Source organism: Zootermopsis nevadensis, unplaced genomic scaffold (assembly GCF_977971745.1).
Source record: "Zootermopsis nevadensis isolate Lab colony 2312 unplaced genomic scaffold, Znev_1.0 Znev_ptg000012l, whole genome shotgun sequence".
NCBI lineage: Eukaryota > Metazoa > Arthropoda > Insecta > Blattodea > Termopsidae > Zootermopsis > Zootermopsis nevadensis.
The window spans coordinates 2201721-2223929 of record NW_028259144.1 but is presented as its reverse complement, the minus strand read 5'-3'; the positions used below and the strand labels follow the sequence as shown (position 1 = coordinate 2223929).

Genomic DNA, 22209 nt, shown 5'->3' with positions numbered 1-22209 from the left:
CCTCTCCCCGACTCTTCCACTTTCTGTTGATAAGGGCTGGTTACCCTGGAAGGCAAGAAATCAATCATTTATACCCCAGTACACCCCCTCAAGCTGGTTCAGGAGATTAATTGCTGATGATGTGAGAACTGTGGGCTAAATCAGTACCAGCCTCCCTGACGCGTCACGGCAAAGTCTTTGATAAACGGAGGTCATCATTTAGGGCCTGATGCGTTTCAAAATCACACCACTTAACAATCGCAGTATCTACACGACACGATTATCCTTGAAATGTTGGCATTACTTGGCTCATAAAAACACGATCGCGGCCGATTCCTGTAAAAAAAATCTTTTTACGCGATGCGAGTGCAGTGGCGAGTGGAGGGAGAGTTTAGCTGACAACTTGCCTCAGAAATCACTTGAGCAACCCTGACCATTATCACATCATCTGTCAAGTACAAGAGGAGACTCACCGTATCAGCCGCAGTGAGGTTGATGCCCAGTCCGCCAGCCCGAGTACTCAACAGGAACACAAAGATGTCTTCCCTGCAAACGGAAACAAACGCGTCATGCGCCGACTGCGGTCGTGAAGCTGTGTGGACTTTTAGGTAGATATAAATGTTTTGGAGGGACATACTGCCTCCGTCTTCAGCCCTCTTCCTCCAAAATATTAGTATTACCCCACAAGTCCACATGGCATTACAACTCATAAGACCAAGAACCAAAAACACACTTAAACTTTTAAATTTAATTTTAATCGCTTACCGTGATTGGAAATCGGCCACCATGTCCCTCCTCTCGGAGATCTTCGACGAACCGTCAAGTCTCATATAAGTGTGTTTTCGGTGCCACATATATTCCTGTAAAATTACAATCAGGGTGGAAAATGTATTTCTCATTGACGATGCATCATTAATTCTTTCAGTGGTTGTCAACGTCAGTGGCTTTCCCAGAGGCCACTACCTTACACATCTCTCCACCACGCTATTAAATTAATTAAGAGAGGAAATAAGTAGTATCGGTGAGATTCTGCCCTGATGATGGAGGCAGCAAGCATCACTGAAACAACAGTAAGCCTCTACCATACCACATGGCGCAGCATCCCAAGAGACAGACATTTTTAAGAGTATAAATGTTGAACAAAAAATATTAATCCAATCAAAGGAGAGACAAAATTAGAAAATTTCACGCGCAGAATTTCAAGGACCCTTGCCCGAATCAAAGAATAGAGGGACAAACGTTTCGGCTCAATTTATTATATATTTGTGTTAACGGTGTCGACCTTCAGGGTTAAAAATTCTGTACGTCTTGTGGTAAAAATAAGAAATTCAGATGTTCCACTGTTGCAATCACAGAATTTAAGGGATTACTTCTTACTGATACATTATGGTGCACTGCAACTGTTGTGTTCCTCAGGTAGCGAGCGGCAAGTAATCAGATATTCTGAGCACTTTCACATTCCTCCATGCAGCCAGCCTCGCCCTACCCGCTGAATTCCAAGTTAGACGTAAGTACACTGAGGACAGTGATTCATAATGAGGGACATATTCTCAAAAACATTCTGACAATTTGCTGCGTATGGCGGTCAAATGTCAGCGAATGTCCGTGCGGTTCAAGAGGGACAGGCGGCTTCAAAATCACAGCTCAGGAAGACTACGAAAAAATGTTAGAAAAGCAAACTGGGGAAAGAGGGGTTCTAATATGCGAGCCGTCCAAAACCTCCAAGAGAATTAATTACTGTTTTCAGTTGTCAGACACATTCCTGAAAATCTGGGGTTAAAATCACACGACTAACGGTGGACGACACGAAATCAAGACACGAACACTGCTACGTAGTGGCCTGTACTCGGGCTTCACGTTCAGAAGCTCCAGATTCAACTCTCAGCCCGGAGGCTAAATTTTAGAACTAACGAAAGTGCCCATCAAGAATAAGAGGAAAATCTAAAGTAGGAAACACATTCAAAAATATCATCCCCTGACAACAAATTATCACAAAGCAACCAACCAAAGAAGAAGACTACTAACAGTTACTTATTATATAGAGAAATGAAGCTTTAAATTAATTTTACAAAATATATTTAGGTCTTCGTGAAAAGAATCAGTCCCAAATAACATGAAAAACCAAAATTAAATGTGTAGTTTCATTATCTCCTCACCCGCACGACTAAAAATACTCCACCAGAAAGCTTTCATTTTCCCTTTTAACCTCCTAGTGACATCTGTTAGAGACCTAACTAACTTTTTAATGCTTCCAATTTAAGGGGGCGGTACCCCTTTCACAAAGACGCTCCGATTCCAGAGTTGTGTTAACACGAATTAAAGTGAATTAATTACTTTCTCTGAAACGGCACGGCAAAATCTCAGGTTTAAGTACGTCTAAACTAGTTGAAAGAGAAACAAAAATTAGGAGATTTGAACTGTGTACCTCCCAAATACGAGCCAGGCACATTATTGCAGAGGTAACCTGCTCAACGAGTTCAAATTTGTTGTTAAAAACTGCCAAATGCAACTCTTCTCAACAAACAACATACCGCACCTATTGGCATGCACGACAAGAATGAAGCTAAGAATTTTTCAATGTGAAGGCCCGACAAAACAATCAAAATAAAATTACAAATCTGTTTCCTACACTCCCTCTCAAAGAGAAATCCCCCCCCCCTTCCACACCCAGTGAACTCATTCATGCACAACACGATTCAAAAGAAATAAATGTGCGGTAGCTCCAAAATCTCCCACGGGAACTCACGAACGAGACGTAGCCAGTCAGTGGCTCGTGCTCTTTATGACGATTCATCCGAGTGGGCAGTGCAGTGACGAGAAAGGGGGCAGGCAATCTTCGTGGAGACATTTCATAACCTTCAAAATCAATAACCACAACAGGGGTATCAAAAATATCATAACGGACACGGACAATTTACTGAGGTGGCAGAAACAGATAGTTCTTCGAAGAGAGAGAGAGAGGCAGAACAAAACCGACGCTTATTCTCGTAACGTCAAATTAAATCAGATCTGTTCCGTGATTTCAGAGATGAAACGCGTGGACAGATCATAACTTTGGCTTTCGGAAATGAGCCCCGTCAAATGCCGCAAATATCTTTGGGGATTTGAGAATCTGGCGGAAAACGAAAAATGTGAATAGACACCCTGAGGATGGCAACTACCATAGTAGCCTAAATGTAAGTCCTTCAACATTCAACAGAGATTATTCCTGATAGCTGAAGTTCCACTTTAACCTCCATCAGCAAAGACCGAAGGACATGGATTTGTCTGACAAATTTAATTTCCTTAGTTGTTCTGAGCCTCTGATGACTTCCCCAGTGCAGTCACATGAGTCCAACATTTTGGAACAGACTGTACAGTGACTTCACACTTGGGTGAAGAGCAAGTGGTTCCTGCAGCAGACAGGAGTGGGTGGGTACAAATTCATGGTGAGTGACTACCTGCAGGGAGGGGGGGAAGGGGATCAGAGAAGCGGAGAAGGAAGCGTATAAGCTCTCGAGACATATGGAAAAGGAGAGGGTCACGCATTTGTACACACGGACCTACAACAATTTGATTCAAAGTACTGTCATTTTTTCATTACACGCAGTAAATTCTGCTTCTTGAATGGAACTTTTAAAAACCACCTATAAAACTTCCTAAAGTAAAATAATGTATCTCTACAAATAAGAAGCAAAGGGACAAAATAAGCCATACAATTAAACTTTTCTCAGAATTCAGTCACAAAGTTTCCCACAGATCTTTTTTTTGTATTAAGTCAGGCCTCCGACATAAGTGAGGAAAAAGGAATTTCATGCAACTTTAATCCTGAATCGTGAAAGACCGAGATACTCAGATGTACTTGTCTTTAAAGGACGCAGAAACCCCCGAAGTATGACAGAAAGATCCCAGACGAAAGACAATACCACTTAGATATTATTTCCTAAATAAAACCACGAATAGACAGATGCAACATTACGAACTACTTCCTTATAAAAATCATGAATGAAATTCTTTAGATGTCTTTCACCCTCGAAGACATTCTTTATGAATGGGAACTCCCACAGATCAAAAACCACAATTTTCGCCCCAAAGACGTATTCATCTTTCAGCAATTTCACGAATATTTTTAGATGCATGCGTGTTCATGGTTTTATGCTGGCAAACTCAATTAACAGATACAAGACATTATTTAAAATGGTCACCCGAAGAGCACGGTAAAAGTCATAGTTGGTAAAACCCCTGCTTTGATTTTCAGTCGTTCCAGTTCTAGCCAAAATTTTGTTTTATATCGTTTGACACGTAAAGAGAAAATCACCCGACGTACTGGTGGAACTCACCTCTAGCAAGTCAATCATGCGAGTCATCTGTGAGTATATCAGCACTCGGTGACCCTGCTCCTTCAATCTTCTCAGCAGCCCATCTAGAACATAAAGCTTCCCCGCGTCCGTAACAAGCGTCTGTTTGTCTGTAAGTCAAGAAGAAACAGACATGTCAAAGATTCACACACTTAATCCACAATATTTAATGATGTACGATCTCAGAGACTTAGAATCACATTTTCCTTAGCCTTTCCAGCCAGACGAGTTTATACAAGAAATTTCCACCTTGTTTAACTTCATATAACTGAAGAACTTTACAAAGATAAAGTTCTCCTTGACTATACAAAATTCCCCCCTAAAAATCTTAATTCACTGTATGAAAGATGGCCATACGCTAAATTTTAATTAAGAAGAAAGCATAAAAAGTAAGACTTAAGCAAGGGGTGTAGAAAACTAACGTAAAAGAAGGAAGTGACATAAAAATTACCTTTCCTTTAACACACACTAAACATATTTGTACCAAACAAAGCAGATGAGTGCTTGGCAATGCTGCTTCAATTTAAGCACCTTAAAACAGACACGACCACTTCCTTCTCAGCCTTTCTAATTCACCATTTACAAATCATCCTACTGATCTGATGTCATATAAGCAGTGTACTTCAGAAAACACTGATATACGAAGGAAGAATCAACATATCAGTCATGATGCATGCCTAACTCAAATTCTGAAGAACCCTGAAACAAACCAATTCTAAGACTATATATATCTTAATTAAATCTTTTGGAACTCAGCTCTGATTAAACAATTCTGATGAACTTTGGAATAGAAGATCTAAAATAAACCTTCTTATAAACACTGGATTTTGATTAAAATCAACATATCATCAGTAATCGAGATTTGAAGTTCTCACAGCAGCGAGTATAGCGATGGCTGCCTTCTGGGACGTCGCACTGTGCCGTCTGGTAAAAGTTTACCGGCATTTCAGAGTACTTACTGCTGCCAACATGAGACAGCGTACACAAAACGTTCAGACAGATTTTAAAATTGTCTATAAAGTTCTCGAATCTTTAAATAAATATCTGACAGTCGCAAGGTAAACCCGCAATGTAGAGATGATGAAATAAAAATCCCCCTGCACTTTCTGTCACCCCTGATTCATGCTTCAGTTCCTCCTGCAGTTGACGGAGCCATTCGTGTATCTATCAGATAGAAAGAAGAGAGTGAAGAGCATTAAGGAGAGGAAAATTAATTATATCTTGCAAGGGGATGAAATGATGAGTCTCTTCTGATCCAGAGAGAAAGGACTTAAATTAAATTCTATCAACTTCTTTATTATTCTCTTCACTTTGTCTGCTCTTGTCTTCATCTCATTCCCTCCCTCCTTCACTGTGACATTTCAAGACTTGACAAATCTCGATGGAATAAACAGGGGTGTATTGTAGCCAGTTCAGTCAAAGAAGTTGTTAAAACTGAAAGCTATCAGGAAAGGTTTTCTTTCAAGATTTCCATAGTTCGATATTAGAAATTTTTAAAAAAAATACAAAACACATTTCTGTGTTAACCCAGACATTTCGCTGAAAAAAGTGAGGGGGCCAAATAAGAAACCCCCCTCAACTTACTGCTACCTTCGGCCACCCATTCTATGATTTTCCCGTCCCTTGAAAACTATCAAAATCAAGTTTATAATGAATTTAAGTATTTATTTGCTTAATACAACGTGTATGTCTGAAGCCCTCTGTTGCTCAGCATAGGCTTTTGTAAGCTGGGAGTCCATAAAAACAGGGAATTAATTAACCAGCTCGGCAACTATTAAATTTTATAAAAGATCATGCATCAAACTATGGGTCTTAAAATCCCATTTATGAAAAAATTTGTCATATAATAGAAATTCAAAACCATAAAATTCTAGATATATCAAGAATAAACATCAGAGAAAAATTCTGGTTCAGAAGAAGTAAAGAAAAAGATAATCTACAAGCTGAACCGCCTTAAATAACAGAGGTAAAAATAATGGTAGTAAGTTATGCACATACTGTGACATCAATAAATAAATTCTTACATGTTCAGTACATACTTGTGACAACACACCCCTGAAGCCATTCTAACTCCACACCCCCTCCAAATCAATCTCCCTTAAGCTTTCACTTGAATGCTCCCCTAACTTTAATCCTTACAATTTCCTTCTCTCACACAATTCTGACTGGTGGGATGGGTTAATGCACGGGGAGAAATCTACGCATTTTCACGTTGAATGTAATGGCTTTCTTATGCTAATCGAACAAAATCCATCCACACTTCTAAAAAGAATCAAAGTCACTTCTATCTCTGGTATTCCAAGACATTCTGTTCCTTTACCAGATATTTCAGTTACCTAGTTACCATTGTACCCAGCAAGTGGTCTAGATCGCTAACTAAGAAATTTATTAAGTAGCTAACAAAAATTTATAATGTAACCTACCTAACAAACTAACTAACCACTTCCATAACAGAGTTTCCTCAACTAGCAGTTTATAATTAGCTGAACAAGAAATTACCTGTTATTGAACCTAAATATTTATCACAATAATTACAAAAGCACCCAATTAGTCTCTTCTCTGAGTTTAAAAAAATATTTTGTATAAGTTAGGTTATACAATAATTTATTTTCCGTCTATACATAAACTTAAGTTTGTGTATAGACGGAAAATAAATTATTGTATCAATAAAACACAAACATGACGCAATTAAGATATATAAAAAAAAAAAGTTAGGTTATGTTTTCTTAGGTTTCATTGTATATGTTAATCATTATCCACATTAGGTATATTTATGGTCTAGCTCCATATACAGTTTCTGATGATTAATTCCAATGATTCATTAGATATTAATGCCACAGAAGGGAAAAGAAGATTTTTGATTGCAATCATCATATTACTTTACATTCTACAGAAAAAATTACCCTAACCTTCAAACCTTTTAAAGATATACGAATGCTTTACAGATAATGTAGAGTTAAATGTAACTGCACCATTAGGTGATATTACAGAAACTGCATTGGACTGGATTTAATTGGCTACGGTCCAATGGCAGACTTCTGTAAACCCGGTATCCTGCCATTCTTCATGCCCGATATTGGTTTCAAATATAGTTTTGTATATATGTTGTAAATTTACTTTTATATTTATTCTATACTAAATTTTCCCCAACCTCCTTTTTTTATTTCTATGTTATTAATATTACTCTATTTAATGATTTCTACTTTGAATGGTGTGTATTTGGATACGAAATAAATAACACGGTATCAAACCTTCCAGTTGTATAACAGCAGAGAATTCCTTGACCAAATTAGCTACTACCAGTTCTCCCAAGTATAGTATTATTTTGAAATTATAAACCACTCCAACATTTCTGATGTGCAATACTTCTCTCTTCAGTTCTTCATTTCCTGGGACTAGTTCATTGTATCGTACATTACCATATACAGGGAAAAAAATAAAAACATTTCGCTACGTAATCCCTCCTACCATTTACCTGTAGGACAATAGCAGTTGCTTTGCATATCAGGATGAAATCAGTAAGGCGTAAAGTGGTCAGTTTTGTCACCCCATCCCACGTCACACTCACACAATAGTTGCTCAGTGAGGCATGATCAATTCATGAACAGCACAATTCTATTCACGCTGACTAACAACGAGACAACAAGTAATTACCAGTGGGGGTGGAGAAGGGACAAAAATGCTTGCTATAACTATCAGCAATAAAAAGACAACATCCCTTACAATTTAATCAACGTCACAATGAGGCAAAACCCTACTCCCACCAATTTATATGTTTCATAAGGGAACGTTGATGACCTTTTACCAGAACACACACAGTTCACTCACTCACCTTGTCATTCAAAATACTGCACACCTGCTCAATTTGGAGGAGACATGGCAACGAAAAAGCAATTCAAAACAGAAGTACAGTTAAGCGACAGTGGTTCCCCAACCGCCCTTCGGAAAACCCCTAAAGTACATGTAGTAGTTACACAACTGTAAGACAACGGCAAACTTTAATCAGCAGTTACTTATTCCTTAGTAACTGTAACTGCTCTCCGCCTATCGTCCACTGACCTCGGAAGCGCTATAATCCCTTCGTGCCGCAATTATCGGTCAGTTTGGCACACCTAATAAACATAAATTTAAAACCGAGATTCGAGGTTCTCATGGTAGTGAAGATGTCAATCACGGTCTTCTAGGTTGACAAACCTAAAATACTACATTGCATCACGACCCAGAAGACTAAAACTAACAGTTTCAAACTGGTTTGCGCAAGATATTCTGAGATGATAACACCATACCCAACTTCATCTTCCTCCACATACAGAGTGACATAATACAGGGTGGGTGGGAAGTAAGTAGGCATTAAATAATCGCTATAGGTTTTGTAATATTAACGCTGGTGGATGCCGCCGGTGCCTACAATGAATTTTAAGCTATGTGTCCATATTCCCATTTAAAAAGGTATATGTAAAAATTATTTTCATTATATTTGCATTCGAAATATAGAGGTTATAACCACTTCTCAATGCCTACTTACTTCCCACTCACCCTGTAGATGTGTTACGGTTTACTTAATGACGCTGCATTATCCATATTAAAGTTTAAGCAATTAACTTCAGGATACACATCTTATAAATCTATAACAATACCTTGTATTAATTTCATTCGACCTACCAGGTACAATGATATTTGACCAGCCAAATCTAGGAGTCGCTGCCTCGATTCCACCTGCATTAACCGGATGGAAATGCTGTGACCTGGCTTCATAAAGATCCGCATCTTCTGGTGAACCAAACAAGACAGTCTGCAGACCCTCTCTGGAGGTACAATGTTGATGACATAGAGCATCCCATGCTGCGGCCCTGCTACTGCAGTACACTTCACGAGCCCTCGTCTGAACTTTAGGGTTGATATAATATAAGAACGGTGGCAGATCTGTTGGCTGACACTCAAGGATCCTTGAGGGATGAGGAATGTGGAAGAACTCTGGGAGGATTGGGACCTTCCCAGAAACATGGCCCTCATCATCACCACCGCTTACTCTTGGAGACGATTTCAAATCTGATAACTTAGAATGGTTCGGACTTCGTAAAGCCTGCAACAGAAGGTTAAAATACAATGTCATAAATACCTAACTACATAACATCTGAGGATGAAAGTGTAATTGAATAACTAAAGAACAAGAAGATTTAAGGTTCTCGGCAGCAAATATAAACACAGCTGTCTTCTGGGTTGCAATGCTGTGTAGACTGGTAGAAATTGGCCAACATTTCTACCAGACTACGCGGTGCTACAACCCAGAAGACAGCCATCTTCAATCAATCATAAGGATCAAATGATACCTTGGGGGAGGTTGGTGACGTCTTGATTCCCATTCGGTGCACAGGACTCAATGAAGCAGACTTCCCACTACACCGCTGATCCTCCAACTCAGCATCTACCTCTGGTTCTGAAGGGCCTCTCCTTAGAGCCGCCGCAGCCTTCCGACTGCGGAGGATACGGTGCTCGACCGTCTCGGGCATCGAGTGGTAGACATGACAGATGTGTGTATATGTAGTATTGCTTCCATGTGATGTCATGGATGTGAAAACAAGATTTTTTAATGTAGTACTGTATGCAATACTGGGAGCAGAGAGATGATGTTCTGGAGAAAGCAAAAGCTGGGTGCGAGAAGATGAGACAGAACTGTGGCCTTTGGTATTCCACCAACTGTGGCGGTGATTAATTAGGAAGCCAGACTTGTGGCAGTGAGACAGGTGCAGAAACCTGTTAAATCAACATATATGAAAAAAAATTACATTCTGGAAAGGAAATTATATTATTTATTTGTTTTTATTGTAGATACCAATAAAATCATCATTTATTACCACTCATGAATCAGTAATTTCTCACACTATAATGGTTTCTTGTGGTCTAGTTCAGTTGTGACAACCTAATAACCTGTGGCTGATGATACACATTCACCATCAAAAAAACTATACATATAAAACATAAAAATGTTTTAAATTACATTTCTTAACCCATAAAATAAAAACCACAAATCAACAAAGTATTCATTATCAACATATTTTAGTCACAGTTGTTTATTTAATTGAGAAATCATTATACCATTTATTGAATAAACTATAAATGGAATTGTTCTAATATGACTTGAACACAAACAAGGTTTTGAGTTTTATAAATTGGCTATTATGAAACAAAGGTTATTTACTATGGGTCTAGTTCTTGACTGAGTGGCTGGCTCTAACTAAATAAACTTATTAACCAACACTAGGCATTGTAGAGCAGCTTAGTCCATTCTGTTCACCACAATCTACACCCCTAAAATACATAAAGTTATAGCTACAAGTTGGTCTTCTCTTTATAAGGTTTTCCCACCAAACTTCTGTGTGCATTACTTCTTTCCTCATACTCAGAACATTATGACAATTTTGATTTAATTACTTCCACTTACACATAAATGAGTCCTCCCAGAACAACACGGTTTAGTTCAGCCGGAGAGAGATCACAGAACCGTGTGAAGGAAAAAAAGGTGTCTGAGGCCGCAAATTCTCCTGATAAGAAAAAACAAACATATATTACAAGAGGAATAAATTCAGAAAATTCTTGCTGTTATTCACTTCACTATCTGCTACCATCCTGTAAACTTTCCAAAACAGTAAACATTAGCATAAAAACTATAATTTTACTGCAATAACAGTGAATCATAGTCTGTTACTGAAAGCGCAGAACATACCATAAATTACAAACATTTGAAAACAAACTGCTTCTGAGTAGAACAAAGCAAGAAAAGAAAGTAGATATAAAAAAATAACTGCATTTTTTTCAGAGTATACACTTGAAACGTACCACGGCTGTGCTTCAACGGAAACAGAGATCTGTGAATGTATTCCACAGCAAAAATACTGAGATGATTATACAACAGATGACGTTTACTAGGCAATGCTAGATACAGAAGTCCATCATCAAACAGCAACTTAGGAATTATGTACTCTGGGCAGCAAACAAAAAGCGGAGACTTGGCTTCCCGACGTTCGAACAGTTCAGGATGATTGCAGACCTTAAACAAAATAACAGGATCTATTACTGTTGCACGTTTGTGTGTACAGTTTTACATTAACCCAATAACATATGATTTAAGTAACTTTCTGCATACAAAGAAATATGACTGACTGCCCTACCAAAACATTTCATGTAATAAAATGATTTCACAACATAAATGAGCCCGCAGCAAATGCAGGAGATTTTTAAATGTGTACTTGGCAGCCATCTATGAACAACAGAATGAAATACAAGCACCTACATCAGTGGTCCCCAACATTTTTGTTCCTACGGGCACATTTGAGAGTTTAAGAGATCGTGGCGGGCACCAACCAATTAACAAAGCCAAATTTTCTTTTCTCTGGACAAATAAGATATGGACACCAAATAATACACAAAACAACATGACATTTAATGATACAAGAAACCATGTAATCAAAGATACGTAGTTTTATAAGTACAATTATTATTACTCAAGTGGGAGGTTAGTGTGATGTTTGGCGCTGCATTTCATCGGCCAGTTTTTAAATTTGGGAGTGTAGGATGATGTTGCTGCTCACAAACGATCGTCAAGATGGGCGTCAGTATGTCGAGATCCGCGCTTTGATTTTATAATGTTCGTGGTTGAACCGCCTTCATTATTCAGTATAACCTCTTTCCGTAACAACGCGGGCACCCAAAAAAAGCCTTAGCAGGGGCCATGGCGCCCGCGGGCATCGCGTTGGGGACCACTGACCTACACAGACAATTTCATAGTGACAAGAGTTCATTACATGATTTTTAGATTATATAAATGTCTACACCCTGAAGGTGTCAAAAGATCTAAATGTCACCACAGCATGGCACATCCTCAGGTTGTGGATGGAGACAGGGTCCAGGTATGGAGACCAGCTGTAAATATTCTGAATTAGCAATCACGGACAGCTAATGCTGGGTGATCCTCCAGACTGGGGGTTAGATATGGAGTCAATCGAACTACAAGACTTACCTTACGAAACTGCATGACAAGATTCATCAGACTGGAAGTCACACTTTGAGAGGTCTGATTTGAACCGCTGTACGAGTACAGCAGATCTTCAATACGGATTTTCTTTTTAAGAGCTGAAACAGAAGACGGCAGTATTAAGTTAATTCACTGTCCAATCAAAATCTTTAGGTGAGTTTCCAAAAGAATTTCAAAAACCACCTTTCACTTTCATCATGTCCAAACTACATTACTGATTTCACTGTTTTCATGTATTGTTTTCAGGGAAAAGAGCAGACACAGATACAAAATGGCTGTGGAGGACAAAGAATAGTGGAGAAAACTTTTGTCATAAGATGATACACCCTGGTGGAAAAACCAATGGATGATGATCTTTATACCTGCCTAGTAGGAATAAGAACACAATAAATTCTGGTTTCTGGCCAAGGATAAGTCAGTAACCTTGGGAACAATGCAGGTGGGGCATTTTAATACACTATGTAATTCAGTAATACCTGAATAAAGAAGTTTCTGTCGAGTTGTAAGTGGACAATACACCATAACCTCAATCTTGTCCGACAGCTCATTTTCTACATCCTTCTTTATTCTCCGTAACATAAATGGCTTTAGTATCATGTGAAGCCTAGACAAGTGTTCTGAAACAGGGACACACACAAAATTTAAAGCTAAAATTGCTTCATACAGTAACTGCTAACATTAGAAAAATTATCAGTATTAATCATGAATTTGTTTGCAACTTAAATTATTTGTGTATAGCATTTTTGGTTTGAAGAACTTTGGCTTCTGATAGTTTTCTAAGGACAGGGAAGTAAAAAAATCTGAATGACACCTATAAACGTAAATCATGAAAGTACAAATTTTAATTGTATATTAAATATTTCCGTAAAATAAATTTTAAGCATTTTCCTGTATTATGATGAAAAATAAAGTTTGAAATTTCTCAACACTGTGTGTGTGGTAGAAATGTATTACATTAAATTTATCAAATAAAGATTAAAAATGCCAAATAAAATATTAGAAACAAAATTATTGTTGCCTCTGTGCTAAACATAATTTTCTACACCAGAATTTAATCATACTTACTTTCATCAATGCCAGTTTTGTTTTCTGCATGACTTTCAATGTCCTTGGAGAACCATTCATTGAACTCGTCATGTGAATCGAACAGAGTAGGCATAATGAAGTGAAGCAAGGCCCAGAGTTCCGCCATACTGTTCTGAATGGGTGTCCCACTCAGCAGTAACCTGTTCCGACAGCTGAATCCTAAGAGAAGCTTCCAACGAACACTGAAACACAAAGCATTAAGAGAAATTATATTCCTTTGAAGGATGCAATGTCACTTCTATGGATTTTATCCTGTTCTCGTTCTAATAAATAGATGTTTTTACTGTCCTCATCATCATAAGTTTTGATAAATACCTTCAGTTACAGTGTAAACTGAGGTGATTTATCAAAATTTATCTTCTATAATGCAATGTTAGTGTTGTTACACTAACATATTTACTACCAGAAGACAACACTAAACAGATGAGCAAAATTCTTAAATGAACTGGAATTAAATTATTTCACAATTTGTAATGTACAGACAAACCTTCCGGTTACTATTAAGAAATGAACAAGAAGGTATAAAATCTAAGACCAAGACATTAGGCATGATCAAACGCAGAAACTACAGGAAGAGGACAAGGTGATATGATACGAACATGCGCTACAGATTCACGAACAATAAGATTTATTATTAAAAACAGATATTATAATATAACATTTGTGCAGAATAAGAAGAATGTAAAGACCAAAATTGGGAAGACACTCTCGTGCAGAACATGAATTAATTTCGGTAACATGACAAGTTCTAGGAAAAGACTAGCAACTGGAATAAAATTGGCAACGGAAGCCAAGAGGTCTTCAGAATAAAAATTAATTAAATCGAGGTTAGGAACTGAATGACAACTTCAGATGTGGAAAGACTTGCATATAAATTAATTTCATAATTACTTAACAAAGGTAATTACAAGAAGGAACTGGAAATTAGAAAACATACCAGTTCCTCGAAGGATGCAAGACAGAAATAATAAAATAAAATATAGTGTATTACCTGTTGGTGCTCTTCAGAGCCTGCGCTTCGTCCAAAACCAAGTACTGCCACTTTATACGATTAAAATACTTGAAGTCTGTAATAACAAGTTGGTAACTTGTGATCACAACATGGAAACTCGCTTCCCTTGTGTGCAAGTCCTTCTGGTCCCAAAACTGGCGCAGGATCTTGCGCTCCTGTTGGTAAAAAAGGGGAGTTGTGATCTCAAATGTCAGTGTCACATCCTTTCCAAATCATTAATCAGCGTATCATTTAAAACCATCTGAGCTAATGTTAATGTCATTAAATAAGCTACAGTCATAAGTTAATTAAAATATCTCAAAAATCTTACCTGAGGACTGCCCCAGTATGGAACAACCTTGAAGTCTGGAACAAAACGGGCCATTTCCTGTTGCCAGTTGTGGAGAGTGGATGCTGGAGAGATTATCAAGAACGGTCCCCAAGCATCTAGCCACAAAGCACAGTACTTCAGCCTAACTACACCAACAAGACTGGAAAGGTATACTACAATGGGGTACAGTCATGGATCCTGAAATGCAACTTAAATCTACTAGTCACTTATCGAAATCCACTCACTTACCCGGTGTCCTACGTGAGCGATTAAATGCGAGTGGTGCGGGTTGCGTGTGTGAAGCGGAAATATCAAACTGGCTGTCTGTGTGGCGCTGTCCTAGGTTCCAGCTAAGCGGACAGGAGAGGGAAGCGGCCAAAGTCCGAGATCAAATATTTTGATATTTTCGTGCGAGTCACTGCGCTGACCAGTAAGGCGCATGCGCAAGAAAGCTCTGACCATGCAGTACATGGAAGGTGCATGCGCAGGAAGGCCATGTGCTCTCTTGCGGTCTCTTACGTAGGACACAACAAGCGATTCCCCGCTTCATATGACACCCCATGCTGCTTATGCAGCTCGTATAGCTCGCTTGTTATCGTACACATAGGACATTGCCTTATAGTCCTACAGTATGTATCATCCAAACACTTTAATGAAGATGGCTGTCTTCCAAGTTTTAGTGCCACGCGGTCTCGTATAAGTTTACCAACATTTCGACACCCTCCATCATCAGGGTAATGACGATGAGGGAGGCAACAAGCACCTCTGAATCATAAGTTAATTACCAGACTACATGGTACTACAACTCAGAAGACAGCCATCTTCATATTCACCACTGTAAAGACCTGAAATTCTAGATACTTTTATATTTGCCACTTGTGTTTGTGTATTTCAGGAACCCTGGTTTCACGTAGATTTCAAATGCACGACAGCACTTACCATATTTCTCAGCTATGTGACACAGGAATGCAATAGACTGCACAGTTTTTCCCAAGCCCATCTCATCTGCCAGGATTCCGTTAATCCCCTACAGAGAAAGGAAAACAAATCGCTTGATTCAGTACACCAACACACATACTTTTACGAACCTGCGCATTTTAAATGTTAATAACAACCAGATCCTAATTAACATACCTGGTCATATAGATTAGCAAGCCAATTCATGCCTTTAAGCTGGTAATGTTTAAGGTTTCCCCTGAAAATTAAAGGCTGAGGTCGTTCTTCATCCGCACTGATGCTCGTCTCAGTGAGCTTGAAGTCATCTGTCAGCTCACGTGCTACCCCGTGTGCAAACTCTCGTGTTCGGTTCTGTTCTGCTTGGAATGCATCACGCACGTTCTTCTTAGCTTTCTGCTTCATAGTTTCACTGTTAATGTCGTAACGTAAGTTAAAAACTATATACATTATGTAACAATTCTGATGTGTTAGCCAGAATTTGACCCTTGACCTTTGTGAATGGTGCCGGTGATTCCAGAGATGTCTAACGTCAATAATCTCACCATAGGCTGGGTGAAACCACCATCACAGAGGATACACACTACTGAGATAAAAATAGTAACCGAGGTAAATGTTGTCTGCAGCATGAGATAAACATAAAAAGTACTTATGTTGCGTAAAGTGGTCATTAAAACTGTCTGATTTTACCCATTCTTGAGTTCTTTCATGCATATGAACACATGCAGAAACAATATGAACAGGAAGACTCAATAGAGCATTAGGTAATATACGTGGCTCCACAGCAAAGTTCTTATGTGCATGCATTTACTACTTTACATTTAACATTTTTCCTAATTCAGTAATCAAAAGCAGTCTGTCTGTCTCTCTCTCCAAAAAAAGGCAGTGATTTTACTCTGTTCCACCAACAGCAATAAAGCCTCACAAATATCTGATTGTTCCCTAATAAACTTTTCCAATGAAATTTCACCGAACGACCTACCTGTCATAATCATCTATGGCCGCCAACCGAGGATTCTTCTCCTCCTCCAACTGACAGAGTATTCTCAATTGCTCCTGATGATTTGCACCACCTAACTTACGAGACATGAAATGAGCATAGAGCTCTGTCTGAGTGATAAGGAAATTCAGTTTCCTCTGCTGTCGCTTTGCCTGAAACATAAAAACCTCCCTGCTCACATCTCTAACTCCGTTTAGCCATGCCAAGGAACTTCAGAAGTCAAATCTCCAGATTCATAAATATGTAATATTTATCTTTACACTCTGACTGAAGTGAAACTTGAAAGCAATTAAGAAAGTTTGCGTAACTTTCAGATTTAGCACACATTTACCACTCTGAATCAAAATTGTAAACAAACCTAACTTCTTGATTCAGAGTATTTATTGAGAAGCTGGCGGTATACTCAGCTAGTAAAGAAATTCCCCCCCTTTTACAGAGCCCAAAAGTTTATTACCATGTTCACAAGAGATCACAAGTCAAACCCAAATGAGCTAGACGAATCCAATGCACACCCTTCATCCACCTTTTCTTAACATCCATTTTAATATTATCCTCCCCAATTTATGCCTATGATCTCTGTGTGGTCTCTCCCCCTCAGGATTTTCAGCAGAAATTTCAAATTACTCATCTCCCCCATGCACCGCCCATCTCATCGTCCTAGAACTGATAATTCTAATAATATTGGGTAACGAGTAAAAATTATGGAGTTCTTCATTATGCAGTTTTCAATTCAATTCAATTCTCTCTCCATCAAATTAATGCCATACATGTAAAATAAATTCAAAAGCTTCAGATATGTTAAAAAAATTATGATATTCCACTTAAAAAAATACTTTGAATTTCACACAAGACAACATTCGTCTGCCCCCATTACACATGTTGGCATCTGAATTTTACCTCCATTAACTCCCCATCCAATTTGCGCTGTTCCTCAGCCTCCTTTTCCAGTCTCCTTCTCGTCTCCCGTTCGACCCGATCATAACGTTTCCAGTAAGCCTGCATCTCTCTCGTCAGTCGCTTCGCTCGCCATACCGTCTCCTTCATGTTTTTCTGTGACTGGAGACATAAACAAGAAGATTAAATATGAAATATTACCATCTGCATGTTGAATGCTGAATTATTAAGTTTCATACACACTATCAACTTTTATCCAATACAAATACGGGATTTAACCCCATACTATGAAACTGCAGACCAGACTTAAATTTTGAGCATATACTAGGGTTAACAGGAAATACACAATTGTCAAACCGAATAAGCATAATCTCCCGTAAAGTACACATTTTGTTGATATGCCCTAGTGGCATGATTCCCTTTATATACACACTGAAGCTGATGAAGCAAAGTTAGAAATTCTTCCCAAAGCATTATACTCCAAACACACTAGTTTCCATTTCGCCACATTAGTTCAGTCTTCTTCTTAAACTCAAAGACTGGCCTAGTCTACTAACCTGCATTGCCTTCTGCCGCCAATGTTTCATACAGTACTGTGCCACCCGCTTACAACTTGTAAGCATTTCTTTATGATTGTTAGTCTTTGCTCGCTGCACCTGGAACAACAGCATAAAAATGAGTAAGGTTTCTTCTTCCTTTCACTGCCTTTTCCTTGGACAAAAACAGAATTAAAAACCCTAAGAATGACTTCCTACAACTAATTTATCAACAGTCATTTTTCAGGACTGATATGGCATGGGGGAAGGAAAAAGGTTGTATGGTTCACGGCAGAACCTAAAAACTGACGGAATCATGGCACTGATTACACACAACGAACTTCATGGTTTGTATTAAGCTCTCAGGTCTTTTTGAATCATGGCTCAATGCATCCTCACAGGCCACAAAACAATAACTGCTGGTCTGGGTTACAGACAATTCCCACTCTTCTCGTAACTACATAAATGCAAAACGCTTTAATCTTGTACCATCTCTCGGCTACAGACGGAATACACAGTTTCAAATGTATGCAGCAGATTGCACCAAATGCAGCTCTATTCTTACTTCATCAAACGGATTCAAATGTTTCATTTATACTGTTCTATGTTTCAGGAACTATGAACGTGCATAAGATAACATTTCTTATTGCTCCTGCCTTTATTTTTGAGTAAATCAAAGGAAAACCTTACTACATTCTTGATTTTAGAGGAGGTGGTAGTGCTAACTCAGAAAATTATATCTCAGACCTGATAAAGTTAATAGTTTTAGGTTATGGTTGGCTGTACATATGGCTTGGGTAGGACAAATAAGAACAGAATTATAATTGAAAGATACCACTTGTAAGACAAAGATAAAATATATTAAAATGAATCTCAAAAACCATTATCTGTGAAGACACAGATATCATTGAACTACAAGAAGACAGGATCAAACGTTCGGCTTCATTCATAACCTAGAACTACAGACATTTGCTTACCTTCCCAAGTTCCTTTTTAGACATCATAACCCATATCTTTCTTCTTCTAATTGCCATTATCTCTGGATTTTTTGCTTGTTTGTCTTTCTTCTTTGACTTTGAAGATTTTGCAGTAGTTGGAGTCATGTCGACAAAGCCATCAGGGTCATCTTCTTCTTTAAGATTCAACAAACCTTCTTCAAAATCAAAATCTTCCATTGTATCGTGCTCCTTAAAAAGTAACAATGTATTATTTGACCAGCTGAGCAACTTTTAGCTTATTAAGGACCCTATTTAATGGAGTTTGTTATTTAGGACCAACTTCTAGCACATTATAAGTTCAATTATCTGATGAAACTTACCTGACTTTCTTCAGCTTGACAGTTATCTTTCATATTCAACTTCTTCAATTTCTTCATTTTCTTTTCAAACTTCTTGTCTTTCTTTTTCTTTTTATTACCAACAATAAGTTTCTGATGTTCAGGAAATTTGTCATAATTTGATAGCAGTCCAGCTCCAAAATACTGATACTGGCAGTTCTAAAAACAAAGCATGTCGTACATACATTAAACCAGAAATGTGCTTCAAAAGTATCTTATTTTTCTTTATTTAAGGTTTATTTAACTATGCTGTTGGCAACACAGCATATACAGTGTCAAATTATGGGACAATTAATGAATGATGGATTGAAAAACCAGTCATGGCCTAATTTAAGGTGCTAAAACCAAAAGGAAAACTATCGGAAACATTGGAATAACTGGTTCTTGGGCCAAGATTTGAACCCTTCTTCTTCTTCCGTTTCTTGACCGTTACTTCGGTCTACCGGTGCCTAATATTTTCTTCCATTCTCCTCTATTTTCCCATCCTTCAGGCGGTAGTTTCCACTCTATCACGGTTCTTGTAATTCTGTCGTTCCATCCTGGTCTCGGTCTTCCTCTCTTCCTTCTCTATGTTGGTTGCCATTTCATAGTCTTCTTTGGTAACCTTTCCTCCTCCATCCTTTCCACGTGTCCGTACCAAATCAGTTGTCTTTTCTCTATCGCCTCAATTATATATAATTTGAACCCATGATCCCCAAAATATGAAGCAGGAGTGATAAACACTCAGCCATGACGTTTGTTTTTAAAACTATCATGAAAAAGCAATTTACTGTGAAATACACCCAACTACTAGTATATGCATGTGTTTATAAGTTCTTACAGACAATATATATTCATAATCAGCTTTCATTACACTTGTATTTACCGAGAAGAATCCCATACCAATTTGTGCTCAGTATAAATTCTGTAGTTTGTAGAAATTCTACAACTCAAAGTAAACAAGTTTATTTTTACCTCGGGGTTCGTATAGTAACGAGCTTGATACTTTTTCCTGAGGAGATGAAGACGTAACATTTCCTGGAAATCCTGTTCCGTAATTTGTTTGTCATTCCCCTCATCACTTGAGGAATCTGACGTATCACTGACCAAGACATCTCGTAACCATCGACGATTCTTTTTCACATTATCAAAGTTGTACAGACGCATCTTATCTGATTTTCGTTCTGCAAGAAAAACTGAATCAATCACGGCAATATCCAGAATTTCCTTACGCTGGTATCAGGTTTCCTGCTGGTCATCAAATTACATACTAATACTGTCTGCGGTGTACCATTAATTTACTGAATACTACATAAACAATGTCAGAGAAGATTAAAAGTATGTTATGTGAAACATACAATTTACATATTGGGTAAAACCAGTCAGAACTAAGAGCAGGTTTAAAGCAAAAGGATAAAGTCTGAGGAGTTTTAAGAAAATTAAAAAGAACAGATAAAACCTGAAACCAAAGTAATGGCTTGATCTAAAGGTAAAAACACTACAAGTAAGCTGACACTGACAAGTATTACGCATTATGGATGACAACAGGACTCCTCTGAAAGCATCAAAAATTAAAATTAATAACCACTGCAAGATCCAAGGACTAGATGCGTACAAGAAGTGAGAATACACGCGATACGACAAATCTTCTTCTATGGCTCTCCGGTCCGTATTCGGTCCATGGCCTCCTCAATTCTCCTCTTCCATTCGGTCCTCTGTTAGGTTCGTCTGTCCGAGGCTTCGATTGAGGTTTCGAAACATCTTCCTCTTTACGGCGCAAGGTTGTTAGCCTTGCGACCAACCCCCAACATGGAGGACCAGGGTACCTGTCATAGTCTGACCTCTCCCCCTCCACCAATCTGGCTAGGGAGGCCCTACCAGTAGCTCTTGAGGTCACTGAGGTACTCAAGCCCCACCACCATGACAAATGCACAAATATAGGAGGAGCACTAACGAGCACTAACAGGAGGACTGAAAAGAATGAAGGATGCTTTGTCATAAAGCAATTCATCTTGGTGAAAAAAAACCTTACACATCACAAACACATATGATGTTATCATTCTGAAAGAAACACATTTCTATGAGAATGTGCAGAGAGACTAATTGCATGTTACCGAATAATGATATTGGGTTACAGTGATTCAAATTAGGTCTAACAGCTGCTGATTCTCATAAACAAATGCATGGTTACCACATTCTAAAACTGTTCTCCATGTCAGACACAGATCCACTGGACTTACCTTCTATACCTGTTGTGATTCCGTTAATACTTTTATATCCTTTTGCTTCTTCAGCTTCTGTGAGGTTAGCTTCAGATTCTGAATCTGTGGTGTTATCATCACTGAAACAACACACGATAAACTATTTTACACAAAATAAAACATACTGCTGAATAAAAAAAATTGAAAGTGGAACCACGGTTCCGGAGAATCTGACATAAATACGTCTTTGTATTTAAATTATCATCATCGGACTCTATTAGCTTCAATGTCATCCATCTTGTTATCTCTACATAGTATGACGGAACACACAAACGCAGCAGTAGCATGAAGTGTGATGTGTCTTTATTTGTATAAATAAATGTTTGTAGAAACTAAACTATTTGTGATATGTAAAATCTGAAAACAGATATGGAAAGCTCAAGAGGTAATACGTATTTCGTACGCAATATGTCCAAATCCATCTCTTACGGTTTTCGAGAGGCGGGAGCTTAACGCTTAACGTGATGAACAATAATAATAAATAGGAATCCCT

The 22209-nt window shown here is 38.2% G+C and overlaps 1 protein-coding gene across 2 annotated transcripts in view; it reads right to left on the bottom strand.

Moving 5' to 3' along the window:
* Positions 1-22209, bottom strand: part of Ino80 (chromatin-remodeling ATPase INO80) — a 53440-nt gene that overhangs the window by 28602 nt on the left and 2629 nt on the right. For both annotated transcript variants that reach the window (XM_022079035.2, XM_087347572.1), the window contains exons 3-23: positions 21696-21796; positions 20431-20639; positions 19459-19635; positions 19118-19327; positions 18162-18260; positions 17608-17766; positions 16693-16862; positions 15891-16122; positions 15696-15783; positions 14757-14872; positions 14426-14601; positions 13414-13616; positions 12825-12965; positions 12334-12446; positions 11154-11364; positions 10759-10858; positions 9647-10070; positions 8979-9399; positions 4299-4426; positions 745-839; positions 453-525 (exon numbers count right to left, since the gene is read on the bottom strand). In XM_022079035.2, the coding sequence (XP_021934727.2) occupies positions 453-525; positions 745-839; positions 4299-4426; positions 8979-9399; positions 9647-10070; positions 10759-10858; positions 11154-11364; positions 12334-12446; positions 12825-12965; positions 13414-13616; positions 14426-14601; positions 14757-14872; positions 15696-15783; positions 15891-16122; positions 16693-16862; positions 17608-17766; positions 18162-18260; positions 19118-19327; positions 19459-19635; positions 20431-20639; positions 21696-21796 (3646 nt within the window). The remainder of the gene's footprint in view (positions 1-452; positions 526-744; positions 840-4298; positions 4427-8978; positions 9400-9646; positions 10071-10758; positions 10859-11153; positions 11365-12333; positions 12447-12824; positions 12966-13413; positions 13617-14425; positions 14602-14756; positions 14873-15695; positions 15784-15890; positions 16123-16692; positions 16863-17607; positions 17767-18161; positions 18261-19117; positions 19328-19458; positions 19636-20430; positions 20640-21695; positions 21797-22209) is intronic.